This window comes from Etheostoma cragini, chromosome 8 (genome assembly GCF_013103735.1).
Source record: "Etheostoma cragini isolate CJK2018 chromosome 8, CSU_Ecrag_1.0, whole genome shotgun sequence".
NCBI lineage: Eukaryota > Metazoa > Chordata > Actinopteri > Perciformes > Percidae > Etheostoma > Etheostoma cragini.
Genome location: NC_048414.1, coordinates 5,231,160 through 5,257,648, shown reverse-complemented (window position 1 = coordinate 5,257,648; position 26,489 = coordinate 5,231,160). Strand labels below are relative to the sequence as shown.

The following is a 26,489-nucleotide window of genomic DNA, read 5'->3' as shown; positions in this document are numbered from 1 at the left end:
AGGGTCAGAAAACTTAGAAGTTACAGATGCCTCTACACGCTTTTAAATTCATTACGAACCAGGAACTTGAGAAATTAGCTTTGTTTGCGAATACAAACTGCAGCATTACAGAAAACAGAGACGCAAACATTACTTAAAGCATGAGATGAGACCGCTGTAGGGTTTACAAGATGATTTATGAAACGTGGAAAGATGACTTTATTCTCCCGCTTCTAAGCAACTGATGAATAACTTTTGCCAGAAATACAGCTATTAGCGTAGAATTGGGCAATATATCAATATTATATTAATATCTTGATATGAGACTAGATAACGTCTTAAATTTTGGATATCATAATATCGTAATATGGTATAAGTTTTGTCTTTCCTGGTTTTAAAATCTGCAGCTCTACTTCAGGGTTACAATACATTAAACTGTAATGGGTCCCTAAGGAAAATATGGGCTACCACAGCAATAACGCAGATGATAAATAAGACAGATTGGAACATGAACACACATATAAAAGCAGATGGGCTTAATACTAAAATATGGTGCAAATGTGATAGTTTCAACATTACATGATATTTATAATTTATGAATGAGAGGTTAGAACAAAAGTAAAGATCATTGCCGTAAACGTATTCACCAAAAAAACAGCAGGACCTAATGAGTTTGTATGCACGGATGTGAAACATTACATTCAGCTGGCAGATGCTTTTGTCCAAAGTGAATTGGGCTTAGGCCAGAGTAAACATTTTCAAACCGGTTTGATATTAAGCCAAACACCGGACCGGACTGGGATACCAAATTTGACCATTATCGAGAAGTAGCTAGTTAAACTAGTGACGCAACCGCCCAACCACAAGCCCAACACTGCTTGCAAAACACGTGTTTGTATGTACAGTTTGCATTAAAATATATATTATTAATACAGCCTTTCTTATCTTGTCTCACATCAGCAGGAATTGTGCCTTTTGCTAGATCATGTCTGGTTAGGTTAAAGGAAAAATTATTCTAACACTCTCTCACTTATTATCATGATGTGTACAGCTTATATATATATATATATATATATATATATATATATATATATATATTAAAAAAATGTTTTCCTATATTGTGATACTGTACTACTCTACTTGTTTAGACTAATTGCCCCCTGGGGACTAATACAGTGTTTTGAATTTAATTTAATTAATTTACAAATAGAAACTATTCATGCAGAAACGAGTAAACCATCCATCTATTAATGATCAACAAAGTTGCTGAAGTTATTTTTAATGCAAAATGCCAAACATGTGTCCGGGTTTCTTATTTGTTAAGATTATTAGGTAGCACATTACAATAACCATCATTAAGAAATGGTAGTGGGTGGTTATTATAAAATGTAACCGGATTACCTGTATATTCGTTAGTCAAAGTGAATGTAACTTTAGGTGGCAATTTGAAGATATACCCTTGAGATTTGTGGTATTATGTTGGGCACTTGTCACTACCTTCTAAAAGGTTTATAAAACTCAACGATAATGTTAGTTCCCACGCAGTAAACTACAGTCAATATTCAGAGAGCATGAGAGAGAGCATGAGAGAGAGAGAGAGAGAGAGAAAGACACACACACACACACACACACACACACACACACACACACACACACACACACAATTAGTTTGGTCTCTCTTTTGATGGGATACACTATCGTTATGTTTATAACACACATTACAAGTGCCCAGCAGCCTGTTTCAAACTACAACCTGTAGTTGCAGTAAAACACGACTCCTTTGGGAGGAAGAAACCGAAACAAGATACACAGCACTGTGTGACTAGCAGTTAAGTTACACATTGTTTAAAAACTCGCCTGCTTTTATGCATTTCCACCGACACACAAAAAAAAAACTTTTCGCTTTCACAAGATTCAAAGCTACGCCGTAAAGCACAGGGGTTGAAAACAACAGCACTTACCGGCGAAAAACACTGGAATTTGGTCAGCTGGTCTCTTCCTTATTTCCCCTGACTGAAGGGAAGCTGCAGCCGCCTAAGTTTAGTTTTCAACTCTCAGTAAAGTTGTGAGTCAACTACACGCTAAGTTCACGTCCGGTCTTTGCTGCTGCTGCTGCTGCTGCTAGCCAAAGTGCTAGCTTCCTTTCTTTTCTTTTTCTTCACCTTTTTTTTGTTTTTTTTAAACACAAAGTTTAGTTTCTTTAAGGACGCGTCATCACTGCCATCTACCGGTAAAAGGGCTGCACTGCACTACTGCACTTTTCGAGGACATGAAGGAAGTTAACTGTGAAATAAAGTGTGGAAGAAATATTCAGATCCTATATTTAAGTAAAAAGTATCAATACAACAGTGTGCAAATAATATTAACTATTTTACTATAGTATATTACGTTATACTGCTGTACTATACTTTGTTATTCTAAATTATTAAAATGGTTATATGTTGTCCTTTTGCAAGTACAAGTATTGCATTCAAATTCCTACTTAAGTAAAAGTACATCAGCAAAATGTTCCAAAAGTAAAAGTAGGCTACGCTTTTTTTTGTTACTTTTTGGGTTGTGGAGGTGGCAAAGATTAGACCCAAATGCAGAGATCACAGGCAAAGTAATGAGCGTGAGTCTTTTTTTAAACAAAAATCCATAAAACAGGAGGTGTCCCAAAAACAGCAGGTCAAAAATCGAAGAAACAAGATGGACTGGAGCCGAGAGAAAAATCAGGAAACAGGCAGGGAAACACACAGCACGTGGATACAGGGAAATACAACAATGATCAGACACAAGACACGGTAAGCACAAAGACTAAATACAAGAGGTAAGTAGCAAACAAGGGACAGGTGATACAGCAGGTGAAACGCATCAGGGCGGGGCAGAACAATCAAACAGGCAAGAAAACACAAAACAGGAAGTAAAAGACTACAACAAAATACAGGAAACAGAACAAATACCCAATCGTAACAGGAAACAACAACAGAACCTCAAAACCTACAGACACTCAAACTCTAAACCACAAAAGAACAACACTTTGAGTCTCGAACAATTTGTTAACATCTGAAACAAGGAGCCACGCAACTACAACTTTTCTGTAAGTAGTCAGAAACTGTGGTTGAGAACCACTGATTTAATCTACAACAATGTATATACATTTACTTTATATTTAACTAATGTAAAATCTTTAACTGAAAGTAACTTAGGACTCCAGCGGTCCAGTAAATTCAACTAAAAAGTACAACATTTGTATTGACAAAATGTAGTGGAGAAGTAGGCCTGTTAAGTCCTATATTTATTGTAGGCCTAAACAGTCATGTCATTAAATACCGGGTATACAGAAAGGAGCAAAAATGCATCGCTACATGTTAAATGTTGCATAGGTTCACTTAGCCTGGATGTATTGTGAGTTGGTGTGTCACGAGCCAAAGCATTAAGAGTTTGTTGTAGCAACCCAACAGACTTTTTTTTAATTAGGTGGAGTTATTCATCACACCCTGCAACCTCACACAGGTACCACACACAGTCAGCAGAATGAAACAAGCCTTACATAACTGTCCAAAATCCCACAGTTCCCTTTGCTTCCCATTGAGCCCTTCCCTGGATCTGTGCGGTGCTGGTCGCTGCCAGACAGCCCGGTGTGGCTGATGTGAGTCTGGCAACGTGTCAAGAAAATGTGGAGCGGCTCTCTATCCCATCATGCAGCAGGACATGAGAAGTCAGTCTGTGCTGCAGGCATAAGGATGTAGTGTTCACTAAAAAAAACAGTAACCACCCCACCCTCCTTCTCCTCTTCTTCTTTCTCTCACCACCTATCTAGCATCCAAAAATCTCTTTTTTAAACACTTGAAATTATTTGATGCATAAAAAAAGCTCTCTGAAGCGCCCTGTTTCTGATTCAATGGGCACACTATCATTGATGGCCATCTTGGATTTTAACAAACAAGTCCTTGTCCACTTTAAGTCACATTTAGCTTACAAAAAGACAGAAACAGAGAGGAAACGGAGGTGAAAAGGTCTGTTTAAGGTGTGCAGCGCTGTAACATTAGACTTACTGTATGAGACTGTCTGCATGGACACTATAGAGAAGAGCTGGTTAAAATGTGCACTGTGACCAAATTTAGCTCCGTGCCCTTAAAAATTGGAAACTTTCCTTGATTCCATGGATAAAGAGTGTGCACTGTCACTAATGATGGATGATGAGGTGAACAGGTTCAGTATTGTCTCGTTGTGTTACATTCTTTTGTTTCTTTCTTCCTTTAGCTGTCTGACTCATTTCTCCCTCTCCCACAGATTTCCAGAAAAAGGGGAAGATATTATTTTGACTCAAACTCTGCCACATTTACTAAAACCGGATTGTTCTTTATACAAAACTGCACTTACAGTTTTCCCTTTAGGCCATGAGGGCAATTGGCCTATATTTAATTAATTTGAAGCTTAAAATAGCTGCAGTAATGACAGAAATCAAGTTTTCTTTTTCTTATGATGCAAAGTCTGACAATACTAATGTCTCTCTACTAAGTCTCAATTAGTGGTGGTTAAATCCTCTTTTGGGTATTCTAGCTGAAATAAGCATTAAACCTTTGAGACTTTTTTCTAAACATTTCCTTTTCAAGTTGAAAAACACGTGGGTCAAGCACATTATTGTCTGTTTTCTATAGTCCTTTGTATGCTGTGTAAGTCATCAGTTTGTCCGTCTTTGCATCATTATCATTGGTTCCTGCACACATGACTGACTAAAGCACCCTAATGCCAGTTGAATAATTTCTCATAAAGTGAAAAAACATCAACAGCCCTTTAAAGTAAATCACAGAATGATGATACTCATCTTATCAAGAGTTGCTCACCAGAGCTATGCCTGTGGCTCATACATCCACACACTGACACATGTGTACAGTATGTAGTGAGTGAGCCCCGAAAGCCATAAAGAAGAGACTATTCACCTCTACAAAGAGGCTGTAAAGAAAACATAAAGCCCTCAAACTTGATAGACTGCCAGAGACTGTGTCCACACACACACACACGCACACACACACACAAACACACACACCGCCCCTTTCCTTAATGCGGCAGGACAAGATGCCCTGCCAGGACTGGTTAAAGGAAGGCCTTATGACAGCACCCACACACACACACACACACACACACACACACAGGCGACAAGCAGCTTTCAAATTACAGTTACAACTTGTATACCAACCCTCCTATGTATAAATAAAGGAAAAACTTTACACCAGAAAATAACTTTACACATGCATTTGGTGACTGCATGATTACAACAGCATAATATGATAATATACGATGTGATCTCATATCTCAATTTCACACTTATGCATTTACAGAATACCTCAAATCTTGTTGCCCTCTATTGGTCAAGGAAACAAGTTGCAGGATTTACTACAATATAATATTCTTGTTTTATTCTTACAGAATGCAAACATTAGTGAAAATGTATGCCAGCCAATCTCTTGTAATTTTTGTATTCATTGATTTGGAGCCATGTTTCAACATGACAATACACATATTTTACCTAGCATAGTTCCCAAATCTGACAAATTACTGTAAATGAAATATCAGAATAAAACAGCTGAAAAACATAAAATTGTAGATTTTGAGAGGTCATTGAATGATTTTATGTTTTATTTGGATACTCACTCACTAGAATTTACATTTATTTCTGACAGTTTTGAAAAACGCTTGCCAAACTAATCTACCTTATGTTGGACCTGTTAATAGTTCAGTTGGAGAGATGTTTAAAGTGTAACATCAGTATGGAGAATTGCTTGGTGTTGGTAGGTTTGTCCGTCTTATTTCATTTTTAGCCACAGAGTTGAACTGATTCTTGTGTTTTGAATGAGCAACTTCAGTCTCTATGCATTTGGAAAAATAAGTAAAATAATACTAAAATGTAGTTTAGCATGGAACAGTGAGTGGACAGTATGTTTGACATTCAAAAAAACTCACAATCACTGTATTCAAGCAGCCACAAAATGCTGAAATGAGAGTGTGTATTTCAGGCAGATTTTAAAACACAGGAAGGAATTTTCTGGCACCTTCAGGATGTTAATGCTTCTTCGAACAGTTGCTGGACCCACGTATTTTGCTAAAACACATAATTAATATAAACTGTCCTATAATCTGAATAGACAGAAAGTGTGTGTGTGTTTTTTCTTTGTCTATTTCAATGTCAAACCTGATACCCGCCTTTCTTGTTGTCTGATATTTCTCAGATGTATTTATTAATCTATCTGTCGTCCAACAGCCTGTTTTTTTGTCTGTTTGTACTGATTTATGGTCTGCAGACTGTACAAAGTCAGCAAAAACAAGTTTTACTCTATGAACTGTGGAGATGTTTTACAGTACCTTAGGAACTATGATGTACAGACCACTGACATATGTATGGTTATACTATATTCTAGCATAGAACATTTGCAATTGCAAACTAGTTGGTTGTGTACAATGTGTGTTTGTGTGTGTGTGTGTGTGGGGGGGGGGTTCTGTCAGTTTTTTTTCTGAGAATGTATGTGCATATCCAAAATGGCACTAGAGGAAATGCCAGAAGATCATCTATTGGTTCATTTCTAGTCTATATCCACGACATTCCACTCTTGGGATTGCTCTTGTTCTGCTGTAAATTCTGCCAGATGTCCTTCACCTTCCGCTCTCTTTGTGTTGTAATTTTAAAGTCAGGTCGATATCTGAGGACTATGGTTACCCACTCCTCATATCTCTGCAGGGTAAATCCAGACAGCTAGCTAGACTATCTGTCCAATCTGAGTTTTCTATTGCACGACTAAAACATCTTTTGAACGTACACGTTTCACCAAAACAAGTTCCTTCCCGAGGTTATTTTGCAGCAACAACGTGGCCCCGCTTGGCGCTTAGCACCACCCAAGACTGTTGTGATTGGTTTAAAGAAATGACAGTAAACCATCCCGGATTACTGTGAAAACTACCCAGACCCTCCTCCGCTGAGAGGTGGAGGAAGGCCTGGCAATCTGAGACCATGGCACATCATACGTTGTAGCAGTAATAGCTGTCAGGACGTAACACTAAAACATATAAATGGTGATCTTCTGGTGGCATACTGTGTATGAGAGCAAAAGTCACTGAGTCACCAAAGTCTGTAGGATTTGTCCTCTATCTATCCTCCTCTATCCTCTGGGTGGGTGCATGGTGTGTGAGAACAGAAAGTGCATCAACCCATCAACCGAAACAGAAGCCTCAGCACTTTTCCTGAGTTTGAAATTTGTCACCCCCAAGAAAAAGCCTCAGTCTGGTTCCAGTTGATCCCATCCGACTACCTGTGTCTGCAATATTCCAGCTTCTTTCCAGCGTGCGGCTGCCCATATTTGGATCATTTAAGTCAGAGCAGAGAGGAAACACAAGCGTCTCTGTCTTGACCCTTCACGTCCACTCTGAGAGGTCTTTCAGGTGGACTCTGCTTCTAGTTGTAAGTCAAGTCATCACTCACAGAGGCTGCAAATGAGCTGAAATCAGTCACTATGAATAATGATGATTTGGGTTTGTCGACAAAGGTTAACACAATTAAACACACACACTTGAATACAGAAAAAAACTTTTTTTAATTTAACTCATAAAACAAACCCAATTCTTCATTTTTGTGAGAACAAAAGGGTCATTCATGGTCCAAGCAGGATGCTATATTGTATAAACTGGTGTAGGGAGCAACACACTCATTTGCTATTAAATATTATGGATTTTGTGAGGCAACCTAACACCACAGCCATGCACACAATTTTTTTAAGACCCAGATGGTGAAAACAGCTTTCCTGTCTGTTTCTAGAGACTCATTGTGTGCCTTAATATAAAGCCAATACCCTCAACACTTTTAACAACCTCGGTGCAATTTCAGGCTGATGACACTATTTATTCTGGAGTTTTTTTTTCCTGCTGCCACGGACATAATGCTTCAGCTCTTCAAGCTCCCAAAGACAGAAATACTTTAAGCCTCTTGTTCTGACTTTGAGTGACAGTGGTATCAAATGACAAACTGGAGGAAAACTTTACCCTTAATCATGTGTTTCTAAATAACTCAACAGTTCAGTACTAGGATATCCATTTAATCATTTGCCAAAAATTCTACCAATGTAGCACATTAAAGACATTACCATGACAATAAACTTAAACTTACAAGAATTGAAGATCAGGGAGGTTGTAATGTTGCTTACACAATACAGAAGTGTTGTTACACAGCCCTACCAGTGAGGCTGAAAATGTTAAAGCAACAATCTCCGAGGTTTTGACACAGTGGTTGAGCCTATGGCCCACCGATGAAAGCCCTTGCATTTACAGTATTGAGAAATATTTTTCTTTGGCATGGATGTATTAGGTCTCTGGCGACACTCCCGGGAAATATCACAAGGGGCGCACAGTTAGTGACACGTTTAGTTAGGACTCGATTACACTTTAAAGCAATTCCCCTGTCGCAGACAAATTTCCAATATCGGAATGAAATCATGAGTCTTGCTAGAGTTGGGGCCCCCAAAAAGAACGAAACAGAGATCTTCCAGATTGTAACTTTAGTTTTGTCCCGACGTTGTGGATCATAAACTGTAAAAGAAGGGGTACATATGTTATTAGGATCATTGCAACCAAAATGACTGATTCTCTGAGGACATTCAGCAATGTGCCCATTAGATTTTCATATTTCTTGTTCCCTGTTGTTTGTGCTGGAGCAAATATTAGAGGCTCAAAGTTTTCACTTCATGTTCAGTGAGATTATGTCAACTAGAGGGTTTGGCTAACAAACAGTTTTAGCTTTCTTAAGAGACACAAATGCACAATCCAAAGTCCAAAAATTCTGAGACCAAAACAATCAGGGAGTTACTTTGTGGTTATTAGGGGTATTTTCCATGGAACAAAACTACGAATGCCAAAGAGTATTTTCCTCAGAGTTTTGACTTATGATACAATTTGTAAAGTCAAACTGCTTATCCTTTTATCTTTCTTCTTCCAAATGCACTATGTATAACACCTTAGCCTTTTAAAGATTATGGATATGGACTCAAAGAGAGCCATTTGGAATCCCCACACCTGCTGGCTTGGACAGTGGGAAACTCTTCTTCCTCTTCAGCATCTCCTGTTGAAGTGTGCTCAACAGCTTTTCAGTAAAGCTTCTCAGTTGCCAAAAATAGAAATCTGTGGTTGATATAACTATCAATGTGCATGAAAATTAAAAAAGAGCAAGTGTCACTGGGAAAACTTTCCTTGTGAGAAAAATGTCGTAAAAAAGATATGTGGCGGTGGCGTTATAGCACAACCTGTCCAGATAGCCAACAAAGCTGAACCAGCTAAACAAAGTGTAGTACACACAGTACATCTAGTAAAAATGCTGTTTCTCAGGCTGGCTGTGATAAATATAATCTTAGAGCTGTTGCATTCTTTGTTGATCTAGATAGATAACATTATAAGTAAGTACAATATAAAACCAAGGCGTTTGCCACCTTTAATTTTACTCCATCACACACATTTTACGCACATTTATTTCATTAGGCAGGTACGTAGAAGGTAAAAAGTTTGAAACAAAACTCCTCCACACTGTCTATCATCAGCCATCTGGTTTAGAGAATATTACAGATCCAAGATTGTGACCAGACTCGCCAAAGTTGCATAAATAAAAAAAATCTGTCTATCATTTCAGCACTGCAGACAGCGGCATGCAGTTATCAATACACAGTTAGGTTACTGGCATATCAGAGCCATGGTCGGGGCCATAGGTTCTATCTTGCACAAACCTCTGTCTGATAAAAGATCAGCGAGTAAAGCAGACTAGACTAACACATTCAACTAAACTACCCATTGGCCCCTGTGCTCTGGGGGGGGGGTTGGGATAACAAGGGGTATGCATTTTGGTTATTTTGCTAACAAAGGGGACGGCATCCCCCCTCAAATTGCCTACTAAGTTCTAGTACGTCAACATTGTGCTGAAGTAGTGCAGTACTTAGTAGCAGATTACAAAACTATCTTATAATGTTAGAGGCTTTCATTACTGTATGTGTTGACTGTTTATTCTCAAAATAATGTTAACTCAATTCTTTAAGTACTTGTGTGTTTGCAAAGTAGCTGATAAAAAATAGGGGAATAATGAGATCTGGGTGAATACTTGTGTGAGCACGTATTTATTTAAGTATGTATATATACTGCCACATGTGTCTGCCGCTAGTGTCTGTTTGCAGTCAGTTTCAAGTTAAACATGCTAATATTGGCCTGAGGTTAAGAAAAGGCGTGTCTCCCATTCGTCTCCTACCAAACTCTATTCAGATGTGCAAATACTGGCTGTGGGCTCCCTGCACTTACGGACACACACTAACCATCTACATCTGCAAAGGAATAAAGTATTAGAAGGCAATTTGCTCTAATTTTGTACTTATTTGCAGACTCAATGTTTATTCAGCAGCTGTACACAGATGAAATAGAAACATCAGGTTTACTCACCATCATTCATGTCAGTCAGCTGTGCGTGGTTCTAAAAGAGCAGTACAGAAAGTCAGAGACCAGAACATTTTTAACTACAACATAAGATACTGTTTGGTAACTTGTATTGTTCCTGCGCAGCAAAATTGAAAACTTTCAAATTATTAATCAGTGTTGGCAATTAGTGTGCTGATGAACCAGCTGAATCAGTTGTGTTTAATCTTGGAGTTGTAAATTATTGGTTGTATTGGTTTTGCCTGCACTAAGACAAGTGCAAAAGGTCAGAGCAATGACCAATTGATTGATGCTAAATTATGAATAAATTATATTTGTCAACATGCACGAGTACCTGTGAAAGTTTTGGAACCATGTTTGTCTATTGCATAGTTGCATAGTTTATTTAGTGTGTAAAGCAGCATGAACCTCAATTACAACCACTTTGACAAATTCATGCAGGAAGATTGAGATAATCTTACATTTGCCAGGAGCAGCAACAGTCCTTTCTTTTTAAAAATTTTGTCTAAATTTGTTCTTCAGCTTTGACATCCAAGACTGTTTGCATGACCTCACCAACTGGCAGCAAAGGATCACATCTCTCCCCCCTCCCTCTCTCTATCTCTCTCTCCAACATCTAAATATGTGGTGGGGTTTGAATAAAGCTTCTTTCTGCTCTCCTACTCAGGCAGTAGCAAGAGGCCCCTGGAGTCGCTGGAACTGGGAGCTTTGGAGCATTAACGGTAGGTTTCAAACTTACCACTGGATTCCCTAACAAGGAAAAGTGTGAAGGGGTTTTAGGGAATATACTGGACACTTCTTCATCCTCTGATTGTGGGGGCAGGTACTGATTGAGATACTGTACATAGATACCAAAGCAAAAGTAGCAGTTTGAAGTTTCTTGTTTTATATCAAGCGTTTTGGATCTCTGGGTAGTTAATCATAAGTAATACTCTACAAGTCATAACACATAACGTAAAGTTAGATTTCGTGCTCATGACGCCACGGGAGTTGTGATTTATTTGCTGGAAGTCTGGTATGGCTTCTGAGTTTTGCCGAGTTGACTTTAGTGCGTTGTTAACAGAGTCAGCTGACTAAGTGATCGTGGATTTTTGATTTGTTGGTTTAATTTCTTTGTGCTGTGTGTGATTTCACAGTGATTTTAAATGTATAACGTGGCAAAAATAAGACTTTTAAAAGCAGGACAATGTTAACCTGTTATGTGGAATACAAAAATGAATTAGCCAGTTTGTTTTCTCGATGGCTTTCCTGGATGAAGAGTGGCATGCATGTAATTTTACTCAGTTTTTGAATTCCTTTTGACCCCCACCAACTGAATGGGCATACTGTGGAGAGAGGACTGATTGGCTTGATCAGGCCTGGTGTGGCTTGCTCACTAATGCGAGTGCACGTTTATGAAGTGGCCACAGTTTGAATGATGCATTTTAAGAGAGCCAAGGGTCTGCTCAATGATAGTAAGCAATAACGAGTCAAGGGTTAGGGGATGTTGCTGGCGTTCTCTGTGTAAATTCATTGGTAAGTTAGGGCAGTTTAAGTTCTAGCTAGTTGTTGCTGCGTAACCATTTTTGGGAAGCCTGACTGTGACATGTTGCATTGTAATTTCATGTAGAATAATATTTATTTTAAAATTAATTTAGTCGTAGTTTGCCAGTACTTAATGTTTCGTGGTCCAACCCTTTATGGCTTGTCATCCCTAAGGCTTTAAACAAAGCAATGTCTACTTGTTGTTGTGCTAACAATTTAAAACACTATTGTTTAAAGAGGAATTTGTTTTCCTTGTTTTTTTCAGAGGCCTGAAATTGTAAAATTATCCAATAATTCACAAGAAAAAAAGCAAAGATTAGAAGAAAGGCTGACAAAGTGTGGGAATCACTGATGGCATTATGTGGGATAAGACACTAAAATGTGCAACAGTGCACAAATATCTTTATGTATTCATACATATATATAATCCATTGTCTATTTGTGTGTATGTTTGACGCATTAAACTAATGTGCATATGCCGCTCAGATGTGTCTTAGTTTATTGGTGCCGGCACTGATGCACCCATAAGAAGCTGTGAATATGATTTTTTCCTCTCCACCCATTTGACTGTACAAGAGTCTGTGTGTGTTGTCAAACACAGGCCTTACAGTATGTATCAATAGCAACATATGCACACACACTCTCATGTGTTTTCTTTACCAGGGGCATTGGACGTGCGCTCTCACACATCCCCATAGTAATCTATGAGGGTTGGTCTGTGTTTCTGCGTGTGTATGTGTATCAATGTCAACTCTGTTCTTCTGCTGAGGGACTCTGTAGGGTATGAGGAGAGAGGGAGGTGGTGGGCCTCCCCTGGATGCTTGCCTTGTGTTTACCTTGGCAGGGTCGCCCCCCCAAGGCCCTGCCCCTGTCCGTTACTAGAACAGACCATGGCCTTATTGCCCCCCACCTCAGCTGGGAGCGGAACATACCACAGCGGCTGAACAGGGGAGCCAGCAGCCACCCCACCGACTGAATGGGCACACTGTGGAGAGAGGGCTGATTGGCTTGACCTGGCCTGGTGTGGCTTGCTCACAATGGAAGTGTACGTTGGTCAAAGTTTAAATGTTGCATTTAAAGAGAGTCAAGGGTCTGCTCAATGATAGTAAGCAATAATGAGTCAAGGTTTTGGTTGGCTCGCTCAGAGAACTGGGAAGAGGTTTTCACTGGCGTTCTCTGTGTAAATACACTGTGTGAGTTAGTGCAGTTTGTTTTCTTGGGATGCCCACCTTGAAAGTGACATATCGCATTGCAATTGTATGTACCGTAAAATAATATGTGACACCAGAAAAATGTAGCACTAATGATTACCTTTTACATATGTTTTGTGCTTTGTTTCACCTATAACCCCATCCGATGTACAACCACACCCAAGACTGATGTCACATTGTTCTGACACACCCTGAAATACACTTGTACATCAGACCCTAAATTAATCCATAAACAAGATTTTCAGCTGCTGTTGAGTTGCTCTTTATTAGAAATACTGTAGGCCTATGCTTTAAATATCGTGATGTCGTAAAAGCAGATGTTATGGAAGGTTGTTTGGGAATTATAGAAATTTGGTAAGAATCAATAAAAAGTTGAGAATAAGTCAAACAATGTTACATAATTGTAAAAAAAAAAAAAAAAAAAGGTCAGGAATCACCCCCCAAAACAAAACATTAATGGAGTTACAATACGTCATCGCAAAGAGGTTCCGGTGGTGGACTGAAGAGCAGAGCCTGATAATAAAACAGTGCGAGATTATTCCAGGGAGGATCTGTCTACATATGCTGTGTGATATTTTGTGTTTCCTCCCAAACTAAGCAAACATTAACTCAGACAGATCTTAGTCAGGTTGACAAATATTAGTACTACTGTACTGCAGCCTATGTGTCCTGGATCTGTGGAACTCAGAGAATGCTGGCAGATCCCACCCACCCAGACACACACGCACGCAAAATGCAGTCTAAAGGCCATTTTATGCTTCTGCGTCAAATTGACAGTGCAGATCCCTCTGCGTTTGGAAATAAGTAAGGGCAATCTGGAGCCCATCCTCGGGATTGTGAATGCAGCACAATGAGGGGTCAGTTGGGACTCTCAACAGTTTTGTAGGTTTGACTGTGCTGCACATCACAGAAAGTGGAAAGTTGAGAGAAAATAAGCAATGTGGTAATTAGGGCTTGACAGATGTGGGTTTGCAATAACGGCGCTGATGTTTTTGGACTTGTTGCTTTGAATGAAAATGTACAGAAAACAGAAAGAAAAAATGCAAGACTAATTGTCTACTGCCGTGCAGCTGTTTGAGCTTTGAGCTAAATGCCAACATCTGCATGCTAACATGTTCCCAATGAGAATGCTACCATACTGATGTTTAGCAAGTGTACTGTTTAAGATGTTTACCATCTTAGTTTGACGTGTTAGCATGCTAGAATGCTAGAAATAGCAGTAAACATAATACGTGCAGCTGAGGCTAATGGGAATGACATTAGTTTTGCAGGACTCAAATGTAATGTACACATTAAACATTTGACTTGATGGTGGCGCTAGAGGAAATGTCAAAGAATCACCAAAGTTTTTACAATTCTTTCCGAGGGCACTGTGGACATTTGTACCCGATTTAATGGTGTTCCATCAAATAGTTGTTGAGATATTTTGCTAAAAGACAAAAATGTCAACCTCATGGAGGCGTAAAAGAAAAAAAGTCCCGGGATCACCTAAGTCAAGATGCTTCATCCTCTAGGAACAATAATTGTCTGCAAAAACATAAATTAAAGTAGTTTTGAAAGTAGACCCAGTGGTTCGACAAACTGACTTTTCTAACCATGTAGCTAAATAAGAACTCAATTAAATAAAAGCACAAATAAAGACTTCATGGCAGGTTTTGTTGAATTTACTCCTTCGTCTCAGCCTGAACTTAATTTTAGTGCTAAAGACATTTCCTGTGTCTTGAGAAAGGGGGGCTTTCATTCCTCAGTAAGCATGCAAGGTATTTCCAAATCAAACTAGAGACTCTTGCCGTCCGTTTTTCATTTTTGTCAATGAGGCTGACGTAATAACCAACCAAATAGTAGTAGTGTCCTGGATAGCATGGAATATGAATTTAACTGTACAGGAGTTTGGAAAAAAACACAGTGGCATTACTTCACTGTTGATTCAGTGCAGCATTAAAGAGCAGTTTGAAAGTATCTATCATTTTAAATTTGCATTACATACTCTGTAATCACTTTATTCTATGATCGTGCTAATTTAAGCCAACTTTTGATCACTAAGTGATGTGAAAAGGCCAAATATTACAATGGCTTTCAGCAACTTTGAGCTATTTCTGTCCTTTCCGTCATTAATTATCTCCTCTACACAAATTTGATTCCAGTGTTGTCAATTTGGGTGTTTTTCAGGTAACGATGACCCCCCTGCTTCTGCTTTGTGTGTCCTTGCCCTTCATCTCGGCAACAGTATTATTTGAGCTCAACAGCCATGATGGTAAGTGTGGTTTAACAAGATGGATTCTTCATTGTCATTGTGCAAACTATTAAATACCTGTCTCCACACCCTTTGGAAACCGGACCATAAAACAAAGAAAATTACTAATAAGCTGTAAAATACATGGAATTGTTAGTTCTGTTATTATCTTTTGTGTGATCCTTATTTCCTAGTAATTTCCACAGATGCATTACTCCCCCCAATAGTGACAAGACAGTTTTAAATGTGTTTTTGGTTGGTTTATGACTGTTGGTTTGCTTAGTTTGTAGATCAAGTTGTTTAATAAATTTTATGTAGGATGTTAAATCAATCACTGGCTCCGTGTGTCCATTTTAATATTGTCCTTGAGCAAGAACCCATAATTGCTGCAGCCTTGTATGGTAGTTCCACCGCCCTTGGTGTGCAAATGATTATATCTGCACTATATATTAGGTTGTATTCTCCTTGATACATAAAAAGACAAAAAATTTAAACTCAACCTATCTTTGCCTTAGATGGCACATTGCGTGTCAGCATCCCTGTGGAGATGCCTCTCCATCCTCTGCTGGGGAGCAAAGTAGTAGTACCATGTTACTTCCAGGACAACACAGTCAATGACACCGTCGCCCCGACCGTCGCCCCGCTCTCCCACCGCATCAAATGGACCTACGTCACCAAGGAGAAAGTCACCACGATCCTGGTGGCGTCAGAGGGAAAAGTTCAAGTGGAGACAGAGTATTTGGACAGAGTGACGATGATCAACTACCCGCTGGTGCCCACTGATGCAACCATCGAGATAACAGAGCTGAGGTCCAAAGATTCTGGCACCTATCGCTGCGAGGTGATGCACGGAGTTGAGGACAACTATGACTCTGTGGATATCCAGGTTCAGGGTATGCTGCAGAAACATTAAGTTTCACTTACTCCCATATTAAAATCATTATCCACTCACCACATGGAAGACAAACTTCCTTCAGTACATACAGTATGTAGAACAACTTAACCCCTGGAATTTATCTCAAAGGTCCTCTTCTACTAAGGTTCACAGAAAGATTTTTTACATGTCAAAAAAAGCTTTGTGTATTTTTGTGAAGTGTTGCTAAAACTTTATTCAATATTTTCCTCAAAAACAATGTTCTTAGCGCACATGTAGAGCCCAGCATCTAATATTAAAGATTCACTTTCCATATCTTACAGGTGTTTTGTTTCACTACCGAGCCATCTCCACCCGCTACACCCTGACATTTGAGAAGGCAAAGGCCGCCTGCATCCAAAACAGTGCCACCATTGCCACTCCAGCCCAGCTGCAGGCTGCTTACGATGACGGATACCACCAGTGTGATGCTGGATGGCTCTCGGATCAGACTGTCAGGTAGTGTCCGTCAATCCAAACCTCATTTCAAAACTGCTAGCTGATGCTGATCATTATGGACAGACAGCCATCAAACTAAGTTAAAGTCACACCTACAGGCACTTTAAAGTCTCTGATTCACCAAATCAGCACGCTAAAAGCCACCCAGACACAAGAATACAGTGCAAACAACAATATCTTTCTTTGTTGCTGAATGACCACTGAGCCACTGTACTGCAGAAGTCAAGGCCGAGGTATGCTTTAATTAACTGGTGTATCTTTAATAGCTGTTTTGAATGGCCACACTTAAAGAGAGGGTAAAAAGGAATACTGTAAAAGAGTGGGAAAACATAAAAAAATGTACAAATGGTGCACACTTTCAGTCTTTCCTCAAAGGCATTCATGCTGTTGACAGAAGTAGTTTGTAGTAGTAGTAGTTCATTTGGAATGTTCATGCTTATGTGTTTCAAGCCTGTTACTGATTGATTGGTTGACTGAAGTGTAAGAGGGGCAAGGCTGTAAGTTGTTTTCATATCCAACATTGTATTTGTAAATGTTGGTGTGTGCATGTAAGAGGGGAGGTAACTACCTATATGTCTGCGTGTCTTAAATGTGCTGCACTTTGACCAAACAAATTTCCCAACTGTGGGATGATATATAAAAGTATATATACATATATATATATATACATATACATATACATATACACATATGTATACAGTATATACATATACATTTTTAGTTGTTAGAAGAATAAAAACATAGTTTGAGAAGAGTTCCAACATACTGGAGTGCAGAAAGAGCGGGGTTTAGACACTATTTGACCCTTTGACAAGCATTACCAAAATGATGTTTTGGGCTTTGGTGTCTACTTTTGACAGCGATAATATTAAACTAAATCATATCTTAAACATACCAACAGACTGGCAAGTAAAAGAATTGATGTTGTCACTGACTTTTTATCAAAGTCCATCTGCTGACCGACTTCTCCCATGACCTCCCAGGTACCCCATCCATGAGCCGCGGGAGCGTTGCTTTGGAGACAAGGAGGACTTCCCCGGCGTGAGAACCTATGGCGTGAGAGATGTCAATGAGACCTACGACGTGTACTGTTTTGCAGAGAAGATGTCAGGTACACTTATCAAACAAGGGTAGCAACAACGGCTGTGTGCATACACAACTGGCACTGTCATGTCAATGATGTGTCTCCCTTCCTCTCTCCTCCCAGGCAGGGTCTTCTACTCCATGTCTGTGGAGAAGTTTACCTTCTATGAAGCAGGAGATCAGTGTGCCAAACTCGGTGCCCGACTTGCCACCACCGGAGAACTATACCTGGCCTGGAAGGCTGGCATGGATGTGTGTAATGCTGGCTGGCTGGCGGACAGGAGCGTGCGCTACCCTATCAACATCGCCAGGCCTCAGTGTGGAGGGGGGCTTCTAGGAGTAAGAACTGTCTACCTGTTCCCCAATCAGACAGGATACCCCTACCCAGACTCTCGCTACGATGCTGTCTGCTTCCAAGGTATATCCTTCCTGGAGATTTTAGGGGAAATCTACCTGGACAAACAATACATGTTCAGTGGATTCTGGGAGGTTCTTTGTTGGCATAACTCATAGCAGTTAGGGTGGATTTCTTCTGTAAGATTTCTGTATTTTCTGGGACCCTTAAGGTTTCTTCTGCAATCTTCTTTCCTCAGCTGGTGAGGATGACAATGCCGTTCCCGTGAGAACCACTCCTTTTCCAGATATAATCCACATTACACTCACCCCTGGGATACACCCAAGCTTCACCCCCTCACTTGGGGGAGAGGAGATGAAGCGTGGAGAAGTCTTGTCCCTATTGCCCGTCCCGCCCAGTATGACAGACTCAGATTCTGCCATGTCTCCCACAGGTAAGTTGGTTATGTAATTGATCATTAAATTAAAAAAAACTGTTGGAACATTTCTTCATATTTTGAGAATATATTTATACATAAGGTACTGTAGAGCCTTCTAAGGAGTGAAATCCAAAGGACTGAATGCATGTGGCTTGTTTATTACCCATAAGTTTTACATAACCAAAGAGCAGCTATGAAATTACATATAAATGGTCAAACTATGAGTGCATGACCACAATTTGGAAAACAATGGCATAATGAGAACTTGAAAATGACTGAACAAAGCAGGCAATGCTGGGAGAAGAGTAACTGACATAAAATGAGAGTTTTTGACCTTCCTTCTGTCCTTTTGTGTTTCTTCTCTTACCTCACTGTCATTTCTCAGGTGTGGTGTTTCACTACCGACCCATTACCGGTCGGTACACTCTGAACTTTGTGGAGGCTCAGCAGGCGTGCCAGAGTGTTGGGGCTGTCATAGCCAGCAGCCAGCAGCTGCAAGCAGCCTATGAGAAAGGCCTGCACCAATGTGACGCTGGCTGGCTCCTTGACCAGACTGTCAGGTGAGCTAAAGGCATGTGTAGGATAAACATTCAATTTTTCTGGAGGAATATCATGGCAAAGCTTAACATACTGCACGAATATTCTCTTTCATGCTCAGGTATCCCATCGTGTCACCTAGAGATAACTGTGCTGGTAATCTGCCACACCTCCCAGGAGTTCGATCCTACGGCCTGAGACCAGCTAGTGAACACTACGATGTTTTTTGTTATGTGGAACGTCTGCGAGGTGAGGAGCTCACTCACTTAAATATCTATCCACCTACCTATCTACTGGATCTAACATGTTTGAGCTCTTCTAAATGTCTGAACTTTTTTTTTCCAGGTGAGGTCTTCTTCACTAGTGACTATGACAGCTTCTCCTTTGAAGAGGCTGTGCAGCACTGTCAGAAACTCAACACCACCTTGGCCACCACTGGGCAGCTGTTTGCTGCTTGGAACCAAGGGCTTGATAAGTGCCGTCCAGGCTGGCTGATGGACCGTAGTGTCCGCTACCCCATCACAACTCCCAGGTCACAGTGTGGAGGCGGTCAGGTTGGCGTTCACATGATCTATGCCTACCCCAACCAGACAGGATTTCCTGATGAGCATTCACGTTATGATGCTTACTGTTTTAAAGGTAGGAAAGGGTTAGGTGTCTCAAAGTCTCCCAAACAGCACTTCTCCCAGACAAATTCACCAACACTGGATGTTAATGCCATTCCTTAAAACCTACCTTAACTAAATTGTTACATTTTGTCTTTTTCAGCTGAAATTCCCATTGTTGATGTTGAACATGAAACCAGTGTGAATCTGACAATTGTGACGGTGGATGTTATCAACAAAACAACAGTCACAGTCGATCACTTTGCTCCTACAGGTGAGACGGATGCATGAAATCTGTTCTCTGAAGTCCTCGTTACAGTAATACCTTATTCTTGAGGTTTTATTATTTCTCAAAATATGTGGTCCTAAATATTATCATGAATCTGCCAAAGTTGTTCATAATTTAAATTTACAATTCACATCTTTATAATCTCTTGTTTGTTTTTAGTTGAAACTACTGTGCACGACAATGGAACTGAAACCAGTGTGAATATCACTGAAATAGAGGATTTTATCAACAAGACAACCATCACAACTCATGAAGTTGCTTACACTGGTAAGACAACTGGAAATAATTGTGTGACTGAAAAGGGTCTTTTATATTCCCTCTTAATTGCTTACAATAACTAGGCTACAATTATATCATATAACACAGTGTTTCACTTTGCTGAACAAAATATAACAAAGTAACAATCTACTTTACTGTTGATTCTTCTTAATATTTCAACTAGTGAGACCCCTTTTACCTCCAATCCCTGTTGATGTGTCTGGCTCTGGTTCCGCTGTGGATGTGTCTGGCTCTGGTTCAGCTGATCATTCAGCCAGTGGGGAGATCTCAGGGGAGTCTGGCACATCCGGGACCAGTGTTGATGCATCCGGTTCAGGACAGAACGTCATCTTCAACGGACACACTGACGTCTTCTCTGGAGATCACTCTGCCTCTGGAGGTCATCAGGAGGCAGAAGGGGAAAGTGGTGTCATCATTACATCTGGAGAACTGGGTAGTGCATCTGGATCTGGGGAGGGGTTTGATGGACAACACTCTGGCTTCAGTGTATCGGGATCATGTTTTACTAGTGGAAGTGGGGACATCAGTGGTAGCAGTGCTGACTCAATCATTATGATAGATGGGAAGATGGAGGAGGTGTCAAAAACTTACCAAAAAAACACCGAGCAGGAGTTAGGCCAGGGCGGCATTGATACCAGTGGGGTATTTTTAGAATCAAGTACGTCCGGATCTGGAAGTATGTCCGGGTCAGGCTCTGGTGGATTTTCTGGCATCTCATTTGTCGACCACAGTACCGTTGATATGACAGTCCAGCCATCCGGTGAGCAGGAGGTGTCTGGATATCGGCCCTCTGGATATGGGTTCCACAGCGGCTTTCCCAGTGGTTTTCCATCTGGTGTCTCAGGCAGCGGCTCTGGCTCTGGGGACTATATGCATCGTGGTGATGTAATTTACCTAACAGGCAATGACATGATAGAAGTGACCAAACTGCCACAGGTACGCCACCCTGAGCAGGGACGGGGGGTGGTAGAGGTAAGCGGGGAAGGGAGTGGGTCAGGGAACCATCATGAATTTAGTGCCACTTCGGACCAAAGCTTGCATCTCTCAGGACATGGAGCCCTTCATGAAAAACCATTTGGTGAGAACCTTTCTATCACCCTACCGCCTGGAATGACTCACACTGAGTACATTGCCAGTCCCAGTAATTCAGGACTCGTGGATGAGGGTCAGGAAACCCGTGCAGAACCTACAGTTTATACAGTGACTCCAGATGCAGCCTACACCAGCCCAATCACAGCACCAACATTGTCATTGACAACCCCTGCTGTACTGGAGCAACCTGAAGTAGTGGACGGTATGTGGTGATATTATACTGTTTCATGAGGCCAGAAAAGCTGTCGTATTCACATAATTAACATTTTGGGAAGTGCACCACCATTGTCAACCAAAGTATTTTAGCAATTCTCCTTGTAATGCAACACCATCAGCAATAACATTCAAATCAAAGTCTTTTTCTCTCTGCTGTCAGCCTCTGCAGACCCCTGTGATCTAAACCCCTGTGGTTCAGGATCCTGCTCTGTGCAGGGAGAGCTCGCTGTGTGTCAGTGTCCTACTGGTTTCACTGGTGAAGACTGCTCGACACGTGAGTCACCAACCTACCATAACAAACACCAATTTTTGTGGTTTTTATTGCAATTTAGCGTGTACAAGTTACCAATATAGAAATTCTATCTTTTACATACAGCATTTTATGCTTTTGTCCAAATGTGTTTTACTGTTTGTGTGTGTGTGTGTGTGTGTGTGTGTGTGTGTGTAGCTGTGCAAGGCTGTGCAGAGGGTTGGTTGGAGTTCAAGGGAAGCTGTTACCTCCACTTTGCGGAGAGAAACACCTGGCCTGAGGCGGAGCAACGCTGTCAGGAGGACAATGCCCACCTGGTCAGCATTGGCTCCCAAGAGGAGCAGCAGTTTGTCAATTGTGAGTAGCTCATTGTGTGTTTTATACCTGCTCCCATGTGTTTTTGCTACAGTTAGGGTAATTATAGTTCCCTCCAAAATGTATGCATTCTTCCTTGGCCCATGCTACACCCTTCCAGCAAGTTTCATGAACGTGGTGCTAGTAGTTTTTCTGTAATCCTGCTGACACACAGACAAACAAACAAACGGACAAACTGAAAACATATCCTCCTTGGCAGAGGTAAATGTCTAACAGGTGGGACGGTATAAGTAAAGGGGAGAATGTCTAACTTTTAAGAGCCATAAATGCTACATTGCTGGTAAGGTTTTGATGAAGTAGGGAGGGATAATGCATGTTGTTACTCCTACAGCCATTTGAAGGATGCAAGGATACTATAAGACATTTAAAGTCAAACATATTTTTCTTTGTAATGCAGCCAATGGCCAGGACTACCAGTGGATTGGACTTAATGACAAAGATGTTCAGAATGAGTTCCGCTGGACAGACGGCAGTCCTCTGGTGAGTTTGGTTGCTTAACAACTCTCTACATAATTTATCTTTTATGTGTATTAATGATCATCTTTGTAACGTCCGTAGACCTTTGAGAACTGGAGGCCCAACCAGCCAGATAACTACTTCAACTCTCAGGAGGATTGTGTGGTGATGATCTGGCACGAGGGCGGACAGTGGAATGACGTACCCTGCAATTACCATCTTCCCTTCACCTGCAAGACTGGACCTGGTAGGCTATGGTTGGAATATGTATCTGGCCAAGAAGTGATTCTGGAAATTCTTTCCATTAGGAAAATTTCTATGGGATGTGAAACAGTTGCATTTCTCAAAAATTGAACCAGCAACCACGACCAAGACGAGATTTGTGACTACCAACTGTCACTTGGCGTCTGTTTATTAATAAACTGTTTAGTTTTGTGTTGTAATTGGTTGTCTTCTTTTTTTCAGCTACGTGCGGAGCTCCTCCTGAGGTGGAAAACGGTAGGCCGATGGGTAGCGGCAGAGAGCGCTACCCCGTCAACTCCATAGTCCGCTACCAGTGTGACACAGGCTACACACAGCGCCACCTGCCCGTCATACGCTGTATGCCAGACGGACAGTGGGAGAAGCCACAAGTGGAATGTACAAAAGGTGAGCTTGTAGGAATATGCTGACATTTGGTTTGACCATCCAAAATTTTAAAATGATGTTGTTGTTTTGGGATGTTGGAGAAGAGGGTTTATTTTTTTTTAAACAAAGGGACGTCGGACTAGTGGGCTGTAGGACCAAAGGGAATTTTTCTGGTTATTGAAAGGTCGGGACAATGGAGCGTTTGAGAAATGACACAAAAACTAGATTTTATCACATATTAGATCTTTTGGCTCCAACATAAGTGTGATATCTCTAAAACTGAATTTATAGTCGTCCAGTGAATGGTTACAGAGTAGCTTCAGAGCCTAAGTGGGTAGCCGCCATAGCTACACAATGATGTGATAATCATAGAAATGTAGACTTAGTAGTCTACCCCTTAACACAGTAAGCCATTTCCATGATAAATCTGCTCACCATGATCACCACTTGGTGTCACAGTAAATCTAAACAAAGCAGTTGCATGGGTGAAGTTTCTATTAGGTAATGAGACAATTGTCAAGCATATATATATATATATATATATATATATATATATATATATATATATATATATATATATATATATATATATATATATATATATATATATATATATATATATATATATATATATATATACACACACAGTATATATATATACACACACAGTATATATATATATATATGTGTGTGATATTGTACACTAGGGCATTGACAAATAGTGTAGTTTAATAGTCATCAACTACTCCCCAAAAGTCGGGGAATTGCAAGTTTATGAATGCTATTTGTTTATTGAAAAACACCACAGTGGAATGAGCCGTCATAAGGACAGATTATTAACACATTTACATCACATAGCAAGTGTAACAAGAAAATAGGCTGTAAACTGTGTAGTCTTGGATTGCCAGACCTTCCTCCACAGCACTGCAGAGGAGAATCAGGCTAGGCTACACATCATTACTAGAAAAAACGTGCTCTGGTTAATCGGCATTTCTTTAAGCCAATCACAATTGTCTTAGGGGGAGCCAAGAGCTGGACTCAATAACGGAAATTGAAAATTGAAAACTAATCCTCTAAGCCACACCACTCACAGGGTAATTTATAAGTCTATTGGCAACTTGTGTTTACATGATGTCATCAGTATGCGTACCTTCTCTCTCCCCCAGCTGGTGCCAACAGCAACAGGCTACACAAAAGATCCCTCAGAAGAAGAAGTAAAGGGGTCAGCAGCCAACAGAAACAGAGGAAGCTGCTCTGAGCAGGAATGAAAAGGACATACAACAGAGAGTCACAAAGAACCCCCCTCTTGTAAAGAAGCATGGACACCAATGCAAATGCCCGACCAAAAAGATAACTTTCCCTACCATGTACAAACACAAACACACACCCACCCACACACACACACAGTGTAATTGACTGATGTTTTGGATCTTTGCGTGTCATCTTGCACCTTCTGAAGGCAGTTTTTTCTATGTATTTGTACGGTCTAATTTATAGCTGTGATCTAGTATTGGAAAGCAGTTTTTTCAATGCACATGATGACATTTTCTGCAATCACTTGCCAGCACTGCACACAAAGGTAGATAAACTGGTCAAATAGTAGTTTTTATTTCTTTTATTTGGTCTCAAAGGACTACAATTACTGGCTTCCAACTTGAGAAACAATACTGTTTCTTATATTATAGACAAAAAATCTCAAACCTTTTTGGTTGTGACCCCTAAAAATACAACAATGCGTATATGTTACCTCTCCCAACCTACAAATAAAAAAAGCCAAAGTTAGGTTTGTTTTACTTAGATAATCAGAAGAGGCCTCCAAAAATCCAGGATTGCATATAAACCCCAATCTGAGTAAACGCAAGGGGTAAAGGACATGCCAATACATTGGTGATAAGCTATCTTTCAAGACCGCAACCTCAGGCTGAGAGCCACTGTGCAAAAACATTACCACAGTATCAGATATACCGAAATGATTGTGCTGTTCCAATTGATGATGAATATAGAAATCCAAGTTTAAGACGTGATAAAGTTCACTGCCACAGACCTGGATTGAAATAATCAGCACTCGTACACTTTTGTGAGTCTTCAGTCACTTGTGTGCTAATCATTTGAATCCAGTGCACCTTAAAGACACAAAAAAAAAAACTCACATGTAGAAGACACATTTCAAGCAACGGAATAACAAGTGAGATTTACAGGATGACGCTGAATTGGCCGATGGCTTTTCTGCCAGGACCAGGTTGCAAAAAAAACACACCTAGTTTTGCATTTTGTGGTTTATGTCTGCGACTTCTGTCAGCACTGTCTGATGTAAGAATAATGCTTTTATGTGATTCAGTGTTTGCTGAATGAATGAGTTTCTCACTGTAAATATTCTACCATTCTCTGAACAGCAGGATCTGTCAACAACTCACGCCGAGCAGACAATTTAATTGTTTGATTATATGTGATCAACCCATTTGTTGATTTGTCATTTTTATCAGCAGGTAAGTTGCAGTTATGAGCTACTTATCAAGTGGGCATGACTTTTGATAGCCAGCTGAACATAAAGTATTAGACATCTTCATGAAGGTTTCTGGCTTTGGTAATATGACAGGGTCTTTAAACAGAAATGTACTTCTTAAAACTTGAGGAATTTTACACTTTTAGGGAAAAGAAGATGGAGACGGTTGAGGTGGTGGTTATAAAATGTTGACCATGACCTTTTAAAAGGTCAAGATTTGTTTTTCAACTCTGAAAGCAGATATTTGAGTCCGTATCTGACTTCTCACGGAACAACTACAGACACACACACACACACACACACACACACAAACCATACAGTCAAACTGGTACTCTAATGAACACACACAATCAGGTAAAAACACTGCAGCACGGGAAAGTGGATGAGTGAGCGTGACAACGTCACAAAGTAAAACACCTAGTTTGCTCAAAGTTTGTACATTTTGTACAAGTAAATAAAGGAATGAAGATGATGTGGACACTCCTGGTGTGTGCTGAAATTACGTTACTAGTAAATTACAGAGTATGCTAAGATTTCAACTTGAAGCCAACGTTTGAGTGATTATGTGGAGGCCAGTTAAAAAAAAATTTAAAAAATCTGTGAGTCTGTATCCGTGTTTTGATTCTTCAACAAACCGATTTATCTTTTGAC

At 40.2% G+C, this 26,489-nt stretch overlaps 2 protein-coding genes across 14 annotated transcripts in view; one reads left to right on the top strand and one right to left on the bottom strand.

Moving 5' to 3' along the window:
• Window positions 1–2,137, bottom strand: part of ppip5k1b (diphosphoinositol pentakisphosphate kinase 1b) — a 45,372-nt gene extending 43,235 nt beyond the window's left edge. For all 12 annotated transcript variants that reach the window (XM_034879534.1, XM_034879535.1, XM_034879537.1 and 9 more), the window contains exon 1: window positions 1,941–2,137. The gene's annotated coding sequence lies outside the window, so the exon portion shown is untranslated. The remainder of the gene's footprint in view (window positions 1–1,940) is intronic.
• An 8,932-nt stretch (window positions 2,138–11,069) lies between these two features.
• On the top strand, window positions 11,070–25,468 carry acanb (aggrecan b). Of its 2 annotated transcripts, none has more exons than XM_034879421.1 (19): window positions 11,070–11,135; window positions 15,318–15,402; window positions 15,891–16,274; window positions 16,579–16,753; window positions 17,737–17,864; window positions 17,961–18,254; window positions 18,430–18,624; window positions 18,995–19,169; window positions 19,268–19,395; window positions 19,492–19,785; window positions 19,915–20,025; window positions 20,200–20,307; window positions 20,483–21,613; window positions 21,788–21,901; window positions 22,076–22,234; window positions 22,650–22,732; window positions 22,811–22,955; window positions 23,174–23,356; window positions 24,502–25,468. In XM_034879421.1, exons 2-19 carry the CDS (start codon window positions 15,324–15,326, stop codon window positions 24,591–24,593), a joined length of 3,978 nt encoding a protein of 1,325 aa, XP_034735312.1. In that variant the 5' UTR covers window positions 11,070–11,135; window positions 15,318–15,323; the 3' UTR covers window positions 24,594–25,468. The 2 variants fall into 2 exon arrangements, with proteins under 2 accessions (XP_034735312.1, XP_034735311.1); XM_034879420.1 differs by having other exon boundaries at window positions 15,318–15,411; window positions 15,897–16,274.
• Window positions 25,469–26,489: the final 1,021 nt, after the last annotated feature.

What these genes read in the sequence shown, in the direction of transcription:
- acanb (XM_034879420.1), top strand. Translation starts at nt 15,324, where the DNA reads ATGACCCCCCTGCTTCTGCTTTGTGTGTCCTTGCCCTTCATCTCGGCA. An exon ending in CAGCCATGATGGTAAGTGTG is followed by an intron (nt 15,412 to 15,896) that starts GTTTAACAAGAT and finishes TCTTTGCCTTAG; the next exon opens with ATGGCACATTGCGTGTCAGC. An exon ending in TGTGGATATCCAGGTTCAGG is followed by an intron (nt 16,275 to 16,578) that starts GTATGCTGCAGA and finishes CATATCTTACAG; the next exon opens with GTGTTTTGTTTCACTACCGA.